The sequence below is a fragment of the Podarcis bocagei genome, assembly GCF_964188305.1.
Source record: "Podarcis bocagei genome assembly, chromosome: 7".
NCBI classification, from domain to species: Eukaryota; Metazoa; Chordata; class Lepidosauria; order Squamata; family Lacertidae; genus Podarcis; species Podarcis bocagei.
In genome coordinates, this window is record NC_138132.1 from 66,574,017 (window position 1) to 66,586,316 (window position 12,300).

Here is a 12,300-nt window from a genome sequence, read left to right on the forward strand (position 1 = left end):
TCGCCAGAATATCCAACTGGAGGGAAAATCTGATAAGGTGGGACCTTTTAGTGCTGGATACCATCACAGGATAGCAAATGGGCCGGTTTAATTTTTGATAATAATTTTACTTCCAGGGTGCATCATTTGGATGTTCTGCCCCCTGCAACTAACATTTGGGTTGCCTGAATGTAAACTCCAGGCCCAAGGCCTGCAAGCAGGCTGGTTCCCTGGACACAAACCAAAGACTGTCCTTGTGGCAGTTTCACAAATGGTTTCTTAGGTTTTGGAACTCATTGCCACCAGAGATGGTGACTGCCACTAGCTTTGATGGCTGTTCAAGAGGATAGGACCACTAGATGGAAGAAGAGATTGGCATGCTGGCATACCCTCCAACATTACTCTGATGAAAATAGGGATGTCAATAATAATAATAATAGTAATAATTTGATTATTTATACCCTGCCCATCTGACTGGTTTGCTCCAGCCATCCTGGGCAGCTTCCAACAAATATAAAAACATAATTAAACATTAAACAAACCTTTCCCATACAGGGTTGCCTTCAGATAGTTACTTATCTCCTTGGCTTGGGGGGCTTGCCTAACTCCATACCCTCCAACATTTCTCTGAAGAAAATAGGGACATCCTAAGGAAAAGTGGGACATTCTGGGATCAAATCAGAAACCAAGATGGCTTCTGTAAACCTGAGACTGTCCCTGGAAAATAGGGACACTTGGAGGGTCTGTGCTGGTTTTGGCTTCTGTTGTCTAGTCCCCCTTCAGTAATTTGAAGAGATGTAGCTTACTCCCCAATCCTGGTTTCTTTTCCAAGCTAAAAATCCTCAGGATATTAGATTAGACCAATATTCACTAACCTACTATCCTACCGAGGTTTTGGACCACAAATCCCATCAGCCCCTGCCAGAATGGGGAGGGGCCGTAGCTCAATGTTAGAGCATCTGCCTTGCATTCAGAAGGTTCCAAGTTCAATCCCCAACAGCTCCAGGCAGGGTTGGGAGAGTCTCCCTGCCTTAAATCCTGAAGAGCCACTGCCAATCAGTGTAGATGATACTAAGCAAAGATGGACCAATGGTCTGACTCGGTAAAATGCACTTCCTATGTATTTCTGTGAGTTCCTTTTTTGGACTACAACTCCCATGAGCCCAAGCCATTTTGGACTACAACTTCATGCTCGCTGAAGTTGATGGGAGTTGTAGTCCAAAACATCTGGAAGGCACCAGGTTGGATTAGATAGGCTTGCCCTTGGGTGGGTCCCCCCCCCCCCGGTAACTAAAAAGAAGGCCAGTGAGGTTTAGAGACAAAGAAAATAACAGACAGGTTTTTGTTTTTGTTTTTAATTTGGTCTTTAAGAGAAAGGAACCCTCAAAGTGGTTGGAAAAAAAGAGCAAACTACAAACAGTTTGGAAAAACCGATGAATAAAACTTTTTTTTTTTTTAATCTGGTTTCGAGACAAATCCAGACACAAATCAGAAAGTTTGTCTTTGCACAGAGTGGAACGTCACCAAGAGAAAGGGACAGAACACAAAACAGAAATGGAGTCCTTTTCGGAACTGGCCAAGAGAAGCCTCAGCGCTGGAATAAACACTCCCCACCCCAACCCCGTGGTCTTCTAGCAGTAGAAAGGTATTGCCTGGCTGGGCCTATGAATTTCAGCCTCCGGCATAGTATTCTTTATTAAGGGTGCCAAGGTGGTGAGTTTTTTCTTTAAAAAAGTATTATTTCCCAAAAGGTCAGTAAAAACATGGGATCTGGTTTCTGAGATACGGTGACCCTCCCAACGGGTTTGGAAAAGTATTGCCTTGTGAGACTACAAAGAGTTAAAAAGATACAGTACAACAAAAGGGTTAAGCATCTCATCTTGCTCACCCCACCTCTTACCTGACTGCCTTCTGCAAAAAAGAAATCCAATATAGGCTCATCAACGGGACTATCGATGTTCGTCAGATATTAATTACCAGCATCGTTATTGTCAAACCCTTAAAAGGCACAACATCCATAATATATTTGTGGGGAGGTGGAATATCAAGTGGTTGGAATAATAATAATAATAATAATAATAATAATAATAATAATAATAATGAAAAAACAGTGCCCCAGAAGTCTGTTGGTCACGCCACAGCGACCAAGAAGTCTGTTGGTCACACCACAGAGAGCCATGGCTGTTTTCCTGGCACAACATCTTTTTCCCTGGGGGGGGGGGAGGGAGGGAGGCAGTTTTGTTCCAAAGGTGCAACCTCTACAGTTAGCCTTCAAATAATTACTGCTCCCTACGACTTTGGACATTCAATGGCGGACGCAGCGAAAGAGCCCCTTTCTGGAAACCACAGCCCAAACTGACTGATCTCCTCTCAGCAACTGGCATCCTTCTCCCCCTTGCAAACCCACAATGCGGGGCGGGGGGATGGGACCCCATCCTGTGGCCTGTGCGAGAACAAACTACACTTGAGATGAAGTGAGGGACCATCACAATTCCTCTGAGCTACCCTTTTCGACACAGGCGCTGCTGCTGCTGCACCGGTTCAGACGCGAGTTAGCATCTGTAAGCATGAGCACTAGAAGCATGCTTTTTCGGCGCTGCTGTTGTTTTTCAATAAAAGGAAATAAAGCCATGGGGAAGGATGTGCACTGAGCACTTCTGGGCCCTGGAAGCTGCCTTTTGAGATGTTTTGCCCTGATCCCCTCCCCCTTTGTGGATTTCACAGCGATGGGGTGAGGGGAATAAATCTGCTACAATGATTAAAACAGTACAAGTTTCAAAGTGCAACCAATACCACCCAGCCCCACCCCAAGATGTTTTTGAACCCTCCACATCCCCCACACCACAAATACAGGCATGCATTACAACACCTTCCTTGACCTGTGAGGAAAATGCTCATCCTCCCAAAGGCCCCATATCTATTCTTAAAGTGCTGGGGAATAAATTATGAATGATGCCAACCTACATTTTGGAAAGCTGTCTCCAGATTTGGCACCCAAGACAGGCGACCATCCTAAAACAGATTGGGGTAGGGGGTGGGGTGGGGGCACTTGAACCAATGCATCAACTCTCCACTGCGGATTGTTTTCTTTTTCAAGTTGTGGACCATATGATGGCAAACAGGCAAGCCATTGTTTGTTCCTGTATCTCTCAAACATTTGTATATGTACAGTGGTACCTCTGGTGACGTACTTAATTCATTCCGGAGTTCCGTTCTTAACCTGAAACCAGCGGCGTAGCGTGGGTTGTCAGCACCCGGGGCAAGGCAAGTAATTTGCGCCCCCTAACCCCTAACCTGCCGCCGCTGCCAGCTTCTTCTTGCTGCTGCCTGGTCTGGTCTGGTGTGGTTCTCTCCCGCGCTCAGCGCTGCGCTGGGCGGCCGCTGCACTGTCCCTCCCCCAGATAGTCCCTCACTCTCTCTCCGCACCGCACGCCTGGCACCCACCCCCTCCACAGTGGGCGGCGACCCAGCTGCTCGGATCGGATTTGCACAGCCAGCACTGCAGTGAGAGAGTGAGTGAGCCAGGTAGGGACAGAGAGCTGCGAGTGCGAGCGCGCCCCCCCCCAGATGTTGCGCCTGGTGCGGCCGGCCCCCCTGCACCCCCCACGCTACGCCACTGCCTGAAACTGTTCTTGACCTGAAGCACCACTTTAGCTAATGGTGCCTCCTGCTGCCGCTGCACGATTTCTGTTCTCATCCTGAAGCAAAGTTCTTAACCTGAGGTACTATTTCTGGGTTAGCGGAATCTGTAACCTGAAGCGTATGTAACCTGAAGCGTATGTAAGCGGAGGTACCACTGTAATAGCAATTGCATTGCTATCCCCACCCCCATTACCAATGCAGTACCGTAATTCTTTTCAGGGATTGTGACCGAAAGGATGCAAATTTGCATTTTGTGTCTTATGTTTAACTTCAATTTCGTCGCATTGTCTTTCTTTATTTCTCCACTCCTTGTATGTTGTTGAAGTGTATGTCCTTTCTTAAATAATCCAAAATCCGAAAGGGAAAAATAAGGAACACCCAACAGGTTTCAGTGAGATGGGAACGTTCCTCCACAGCACAGGATTATAGCTCTGTTATCAAGGCAGCATCTGCCTCGGATGTGGGGGGACGCTCAAATAAATTATCAATTTCCGGCACCCTAAAGTGGTACAGCCTGCTCTCCACCTCTGGACTCTATCATCTCATTCTGCTCTGCTTGCAGAAGGTCCCAGGTCCAATCCTGACAGCATCTCCAAGTGGGGTGCAGAGAATGTCCCCTATGCCTGAAACCCTGGAAGAACCATTGTTGCCACTCAGGGTGGACAATATACTGAGATGAACCAGTTTGGTCTCAGCGCAAAGCAGTGTCCTAGGTGTAGATCTGCCCAGCGAAGGGATGAAAACAGCCATGGACAATGTGGGTTGATTTCAAAAGCTGTGTGCAAATAGGTTTTGAAGAGGAAGGAAAAGTGGCACCTCATATTTCTGCCTGCTCTTCAGCAGCTAAAAGGCACAGATCCCCCATTTCTGCTGCTCCAGGGAGTAGGGCCCGCACCATGGGATAATAATAATAATAATAATAATAATAATAATAATAATAATAATAATTTATACCCCACCAATCTGGCTAACAGATTATTATTAACAATAATAATAATAATAAATCGATAAAACTTCGAACATTAAAAGCTTCCCTAAACAGGGCTGCCTTCAGATGTCTTCTAAAAGTCAGATAGTTGTTTATTTCCTTGATGGGAGGGCGTTCCACAGGGCGGGCGCAACCACCGAGAAGGCCCTCTGCCTGGTTCCCTGTAGCTTCACTTTTCACAGTGAGGGAACCAGCAGAAGGCCCTCGGCCCTGGACCTCAGTGTCCGAGCTGAATGATGGGGTGGAGATGAGAAAGGAGATTCTGATGAAGAACATTCTGATGGCAAGATCTGTTTGACAGCAGAATGGACAACCTCAGAAGGTGGTGGACTCTCCTTCCTTGGAGGTTTCTAAGCAGATGGCCACCTGTCATGGATTCTCTAGCTGCGGTTCCTGCACCGCACTAGATTGGACTTGAAACATTGGCAAATCCAGCCATTAGCTGAATGTAAACAAGCACTGAATCTGGTTCTATCTTAGCTCAGGGAAGCTTCTCTTGTGACTCCATTGAGAGAACCTCCTGCCCCAGAGGGAGGAGACCGTTTGACTGAAGACAGTGCACCTGAAAGCAAAAATGTTGAGGACTCTACAAATACTAACTCCCTCCCTCCCCTCCCTTCTCCACTTGCCCTCATTCCTTTCCCGGGCATCTATTTCCCTAAAGCAAACCTTTTCGTCTCCCCTGCTACCAAGACAACATCACACACACAGTCGTGCACGCAAGACAGAACTCAAGCAGGAAACTTTGTGCTGACCCTAATGGTCATAACATTCACTTGCCCCATGCTTAACTGGAAAAGTGACAGTGGCCAGGGGTTCAAAGCAGCCTGAAAGAAAGGCCCAGTCTCCCCACCCTGCCATCATATAATGTGCTTTCAAATAAATAACTGGGAGTGAACTCTTTATTTTTGCTGCTGGGGCCAGATGAACTTCCACTTTCCACCAGCTCATTTTCAAAGAGCAGCATGGGGCTGTTTACAAAGGGGCTTTCAAACAGCCCTGTGCTGTGCTTTGAAGTCCCAACAACCAACTGGGCCTTCAAAGCACAGTGGCATAGTGATGTCAGGTGATTGGCAGGTGGGCAGCCACTCCCACCAGTCAAATTTGGCCCACCTGGGATGGGGAGATAAGGATCCAGCCCAAGGGCTAGAAAAGATTCCTCCCCCGCCAGTACCAAAGACATGCCACCCACCCTACATACAGAAAAACCAGAAAGGTGACGATCCCCTCCCATCATTTTCCAACCAAGCAGGCTGAAAACAGTAGCCCCAGGTGCAACACTACAATTTGAATGATGCATGCAGGTGGTGCTCCAGGCCACACAGCAGGGGCACTGCAGCGATGCCGTGATTTTGTCTTTTAAAAAAATATCACTAGATGTTCCTGGGGCTCAGGAGAGAACAGGAGGATGGGTTGCAGCTTTGGCCCTTAACGCTGTGCCTGTCGTGCTTTTTTGCCCCTGGAGAAACGCCCATTGCAGGGGGTTAGATTAGATGACCCTAGAATCATAAAGCACAGTTTCTACCTGCAATCTGCTGCTTCAGATCAGACCAGAGGCAGCAAATCAACCCATGGTGTGGGTGGCAGGGCTTTGGCACTGGAAAGGTGGTGGCGGCGGGGTGAAATCTCCATCCTGTGGGCCAAATGTGTGTGTCAGAAGCTGCTGCCTTGAGTCCCAGGAACAGAGGGGAGAAAGCCCCAAATGCCAACATAGACTAAACCCTTATTCCAGCCTAATATTGTTGGACTCCAAGTCCCAGCAGCCAGTTTAACCAACAGTTTCTTCTCTCTCCTTGCCCATCAGCTGCCAGGCTAGATTCCACAGGGGCCTCATCCTGCAACACCCTACGGTTCAGGGGATGGAGCATATCAGCACGGAGCTTTGCACCTGCCTCAAACCCTTTGCTTGTGCAGTGATATCATGGATAAATGGAACACAAACACACAGCTCTTGTCCCGCAAACCAGGACTGATGGAGGAAAGGGGAACACAGACTGCTTTGCCACCTTGCCAAAAGCCTCCTCTGAGAAATTCGGTGAACCCCCACCCCACCCCACCCCACCCTTTTGCAAGCCCGTAGCTTTCATCAACAGCCTCATCCAGGGGACGCATCGCGGGGTCATTTGATACAGAAAACTCATGCACAACTTTACATTGTCTTAGAAAGTACCAGGTGCGGGACACAGGATTATTAAAAAAATGGAAAATTCCTGATCGGGCCCAGCTAGCGGCTGCAGCTGGAAGTAAGGAAGGAAGAAGGAATGGGGAAAGTGCACCCCACTGCCCTTCTGATGGCGAGGTCTGGTTCAGCCAAGAGGGACATGGGTCTCCAAGTTGCTCCGCTGCAGCTCCCGAGTCCTCAAATCACCCTGGCCACCCTCCTCCTTCTCCTCCATCCTCCTGCTTTTTTGCAAAACACGCAAGAGAGGCTGGAGTTTTGGTTTCTTTGGTGCTGTGCCCAGTCCTCTTTAAATAAACAACAAAAGCCTGGACCACGAAGAGGAGAAGACTTTTCCCGAGAGAAAGAGAAAACTGAACGGGACCCTCCAGTGGCTTCTGGTGCTTTATGCTTCTAGGAGCTTGAACCCATGGAATCTGAGTGGTACGTGGCATACCCGGAGGAGGCTGAGGGTGTGCTCAGGAAGCTGCTGGTGCTGCCCTTGCTTCCGCCCTTCCGGAGCTCCTCCTGGCCCCCCCAGGAGGGGCTGAGGCCTGTCCGGAAGCCCTCTGGCTCGGAGCAGCAGCTGCTGGCTGGGCGTTCCTCAGGAGCTTCGTACAGCTGGATGCGGATCTGCTCCAGGCACGGGGAGCCGGCGCTGCCTTTAGGGAAGAAGTTCTTGGTATCCTCCTGGGCCAGGAAAGGGCCTGGGACCATCAGGGAGCACCCCCTGCCTTGGGCCGAGAGGCGCCGCAAGCCCTGAGGTTCCCGCTCAAAATTGGTCAAGGGGAAGTTGGCGAGGTTGGCCGAGCAATGGCGGAACGTGTCCGGGATGAGGGAGACGGATGCAGAGCGCAGAGGGCCCTTCCTGGGGCTGGGCAGGGGGCTGGTGTTCACCCCTTCCTCCTTGCTGAAGTACTTGTAGCCTCCAGGCCCCCCGCCACTGCCGCCACCGCCGCCCTTGTAGTAGTCTTCCGGAGGGAAGGGCCTGAGGGACAAGGTGCTCTCGGCGGACTTCCGGCGCCTGCGGTGTGGGTGCTGCCCTTCCTCTTGATAGGACAGGAGGCTGCTGCTGCTCCTCCGGCGCTCGTAGCCATGCCCCCGCGGGAGGAGGAGCTGGGCCAGGCTGGCGGCCATATCCCCGCTGGCCCCCCAGTGCTGGAGGTAGGCCGAGATCTGGCTGGTCGTCCAAATGTCCGTTTCGTCGTGGGAGAAGCGCCGGGTGGGGGGGACCTGCGGGAGGAGGAATGGAGAAGCTTCAGAGTGATTGCCGCCTCTGCACTGGGTTCAAGGGCTCTCAAAGGCCACATTCACACTGTACCATTGAAGCACTGTGATACCACTTAGAACAGTCATGGCTTCTCCCAAGGAATTCTGGGAAGGGGACGGAGAGTTGTTTGTAGGCCCCTATTCTCCTCACAGAGCTACAACTCCTTGTGAAGAGGGATTGGTTGTTTCACAACTCTGGGAATTGTAGTTCTGTGAGAGGAATGGAAGGGGCCTCCTAACAGCTCTCAGCACCTTTTACAAACTACCCTTCCCAGAATTCCTCTGGGGAAGCCATGACTGTTTAAAGTGGTATCATAGAGCTTTATATGGAAGGCGTGAATGTGGTCCTGGAGCACCCACAGGTTAGCCACCCCTGTTCCACAATTTCTCTGGCAGGTGCCTTAGAAAGGGTTCTTGGAGCTGTGCAAGGCAACACATTTGAACCATTATTCCGCTTTAAACAGTCATGCCCTCCCCCCAGAGAATTCTGGGAACTGTACATCTCTCAGTCGGTAGAGCATGAGACTTGTGGGTTCGAGCCCCACATTGGGCAAAAGATTCCTGCAATGCTGGGGTTGGACTAGATGACCCTTGTGGTCCCTTCTCTGAAGTAGGTGAATGGAACTTAACTCCTGGACCGAGCAGTCTCAATCCATGATAAGTAAGCTGCAACGTAACACCTCTAATGTTTCTGAGCTTCTTTTCACACTATCCACAGTTGACAGGACTCGGCAGATGGGAACTGGGACTTAGAGATGTACGCATGGTTTTTTAAGACAGCTGAAAGCGAAAAGCAGCCAAAGGGGAGGAATGGGCCTTGTGTGGGGTGGAAGGAGGGGCAGAGCAGCACCATCACTGCTAAAGAACACAGAAGTGCCATTAAATTAGCTGTGATCCCCGCATTACAGCGGGTTGGACTACATGACCTTTGGGGTGTCCCTCCCAACTTGACAATTATATGATTACCTTTTCCCCATTCTCCTCCCTGGTAGGTGGTAGAAAGCAGTTACACTTTTCACTTCTCCTGTTCACTGGGATGCAACACAAACCCTCTGCAGCTCAGTGGTTAGAGCACCTGCTTCCCATTCAGAAGGACCCAGTAAAGCTGGAAAAGATTCCCTGTCTGAAAACCCAGAGACCTGCTGCCAGTCAATGGAGGTGTTACTGATCTAGGTGGGCAAGTATTCTCCCCCCCCCACACTTACCTGCAGATACTGCATCTTGTCCTCTGGGGGAGGCTTTGTAGGGTAGGCTTGGGGGATGCCCCTCTCCAGGGCTGAGAGGTCGTATTTGGCAATGTGGTCCAAGGTCAGGGCGTCCCCAGCAAAGTTGTAATCGTAGGGCCGCTCGTACACCAGGTCTGTATGGATCACTCCATCCAGGCTGTTTTCTGCAGTCCCAGAGGAAGCAAAGCTGCATTAAAAAGGGTGGGGTGGGGTCCACTGCTAAGAACCTTGGACGAAGGGGTCGGGGCCACAGCCATGAAGGACCCACTCCTCCAAGATGTCAAAGCCCAGCTCTCTAATTTCTTTTTTTGAGGGGAGGGGGTTTCCTTTGTGGGGGGGGGGGGAAGTAAGCAGCAAGTTTCTCCTCTTTCACATTGTGTGGCAGGACTTTGGAACTCCCTGCCTAATGATATCAGACAGTCTCCTTCGCCAGACTCTTTCCGGAACCTGCTAAAAACAAGCCTGTCCAGTTATATAGGATGTTGGCATGTGCTCTGATCCATTTTTTTATTGCAGATTTTCATTCTTTTCTGAATGTTTTAAGTAGCTGCTGCCTTTCTAAAACTGTTTTCAATGATAATTCTTATTGCCTTCTTCCTTTTCTTAAACCGCTCTGAGGTCTTGGTTTTTACACCCAAGTGAAATATATAAATTCCAGAAACACCGTAAATAAAACACATTATGGGGAATACATGGAAGGGAAGGTAGAGTCAGTATTCCACCTGAATGCTCACTGCGATATTAACAGATAGACTATGCTGGAGGGCAGGGATGAATGCGGACAGATATAACCGCACTGCAGGGAGTTGGATTAACTCACCCTTTGGGCCCCTTCCAATTCTACAATTCACTTGGGCCAGGAGGGGCACATGGAATGTATTTGCTGGCTGCCTTGGTTTCTTCCTGGTCTTGTCCATCATTTCCTACTGCTCCCAAACACCAACCTCGCAACTGAAGAGGACTGAGGTTCAGCCAAGATGCTGTCCTCCATTCACGTAGGAAAGACACAATGCCCAGGACTGGACTGGACTGCCCAAACGCCCTACCTCCAGAATTTGGGGGACTCCCCCCGCAAAAAGCAATCACCACTCACCTTCCCCCACATCGTCATTGGACATGACGGCCACACACTTCTCCCAGATGGACTTGATGTCAGCTCGGTAGCGGTCACAAGCCCAGAGGAAAAGCGGGAGCAGGAGGGACTGGATGACTGAGCACCAGAGGACGCAGAGGATCATCCAGTTGTAGGCCACGTCCGACTTCAAACTGGCAAAGCTCACCACCTGCAGGACAAGGCACCAGGGACATCGGTAGGGGCTCCTAACAGGCCCTCAAGACTCTCACGGTGGGCAGTGGGCACATTGGCTGGTGGGGTATCTAATGCAGCCGCATTGTGGAAGCTAAGCTGGTCTCAGGCTGGTTAGGGCTTGGATGGGTGGCTACCTGCCTGGGACCACCACAGACCCGGACTTGAGTTTCAGAGAAAATAGGAAGGGTACAAGTGTAGTTTTTTGTTTTTTTAAAAAAGTCCTTCACGCAGCACATAGCTGAACTGCAGCACTCACTCCCACAGGAGGCAGTGGTGATTTTAAGAGAGAATAAGACAAATTCATGGGGGAGTTGATGGCTACTATGTTCTGCCTAAGTTAGATGCAACAATGCTTCTGAAAACCAGCTGCTGGAAACCACTGGAGGGGAGAGGGTGCTCTTGCTGGTTTCCCTTTGGAGCACCTGCAAGAACAGGAAGCTGGCACTTCCGGGGGCGGCGCGAAACTGTAATGGCGGTCCTCTTCGAGCTCTGAAGAGGGGCTCCGCGGAAAAGGGTCGTTCGCTGCGGCATAGCGACGACCCATCAAGATAAACCACGGGTAGAGTGAGCCCGTGGCCGTGGGACTCGGCGGGCACCAGAAGCTGCTCCGAAAGCACAGAAGGGACCCCGTAAGGAGACCCGGAGTGAAGGAGGGGTAGCGGTGCTGTGAGTTCATCGCTCTTTCCGCGGATGCGAAGCCGCGCGGCTGTTACAGATGAGCGCTGATCCTTCTTCCTAAAATCAACGCTAAACTGCAAGCAACATACCCGTGAGTAAAGGGGTTTAAAATTTGGCAAAGAAATTCGGTTAATTTGGCTGAAAGCGGGAGACGAGAAAAGGGAAGTCCGTCTTCCGACATTGCTGACAAGATCAAAGCAAAGCTTTTAGAAACGGAAGCATTTGAAACGGGACTTTGGGAAGCTTAAACTTTTTCGTGCCATAAAATTTGCTTATCTTATTGAGCTGAAGGTGGAAACGGACATTGACTAAAAGAAGCAGCAGATGGTGACTTTCCTCCTATCTTTTTTCTTCTTTGGGCTGTATTTTTAAAGAGCCAGATTGTCGGGCTGCCAGAGAGAGAGACTGTGTCAAACTGCGGAAACAGTTGCAAACTGTGCTAGAAAGTAATTGTTACATTTGAGCAGAAAAGACTGATTGGAATACTGTTACAAGCACCTTTCGTGAAACTTTGTCGATGTATAAAAGGTGCTTTGGGAGATCTTGAATTTATGAAGGGACTTTTGGATTAACGAATTTACTGTTTTGAAACAATTTGGAACTTTAATGGCGGATTACTTCCTTCCTTGTCTTTGAAATCGGGTGGCACTCCCCCTACAGGGCTTTCGGATTACAAAATCCTGGGAACTGACTTTTGTTTTGAATTCCATCTCACTGGCTGTTTACTCCTGAATTTGTCTTTCCCATGGAACAATAGACAATTTGACCTTGAACATTGACAGATGTGTAATGAGTGGTGCAGGGAGAACAAGAGCGTCTAAAGCAAAGGAAACTAAAGAGGCTAAGGAAAAAGAAAAGGAAAAGGAAAGAAGACCAGCACAATTTGTACAAACAACATTGACCCAAGGACGCCGTTCGTCGGTTCCAGCGGTACTGGTGTCTCATAGAGAACAAGGGGAAATAACTGAGAAGTCCACTGAGGAAGATATGGCAGCAGGTGGGTCAGACACACTATTAAAACAAATATTGGAGCAACTATCAAGTTTAAATC

The 12,300-nt window shown here is 49.5% G+C and overlaps 1 protein-coding gene across 1 annotated transcript in view; it reads right to left on the minus strand.

Moving 5' to 3' along the window:
• Positions 1-1,318: 1,318 nt before the first annotated feature.
• Positions 1,319-12,300, minus strand: part of GPR153 (G protein-coupled receptor 153) — a 44,783-nt gene continuing 33,801 nt past the window's right edge. Inside the window, exons 4-7 of the mRNA XM_081201771.1 lie at positions 10,356-10,545; positions 9,242-9,426; positions 3,600-8,000; positions 1,319-3,199 (exon numbers count right to left, since the gene is read on the minus strand). Of these exons, the coding sequence (XP_081057897.1) occupies positions 7,182-8,000; positions 9,242-9,426; positions 10,356-10,545 (1,194 nt within the window). The 3' untranslated portion in view covers positions 1,319-3,199; positions 3,600-7,181. The remainder of the gene's footprint in view (positions 3,200-3,599; positions 8,001-9,241; positions 9,427-10,355; positions 10,546-12,300) is intronic.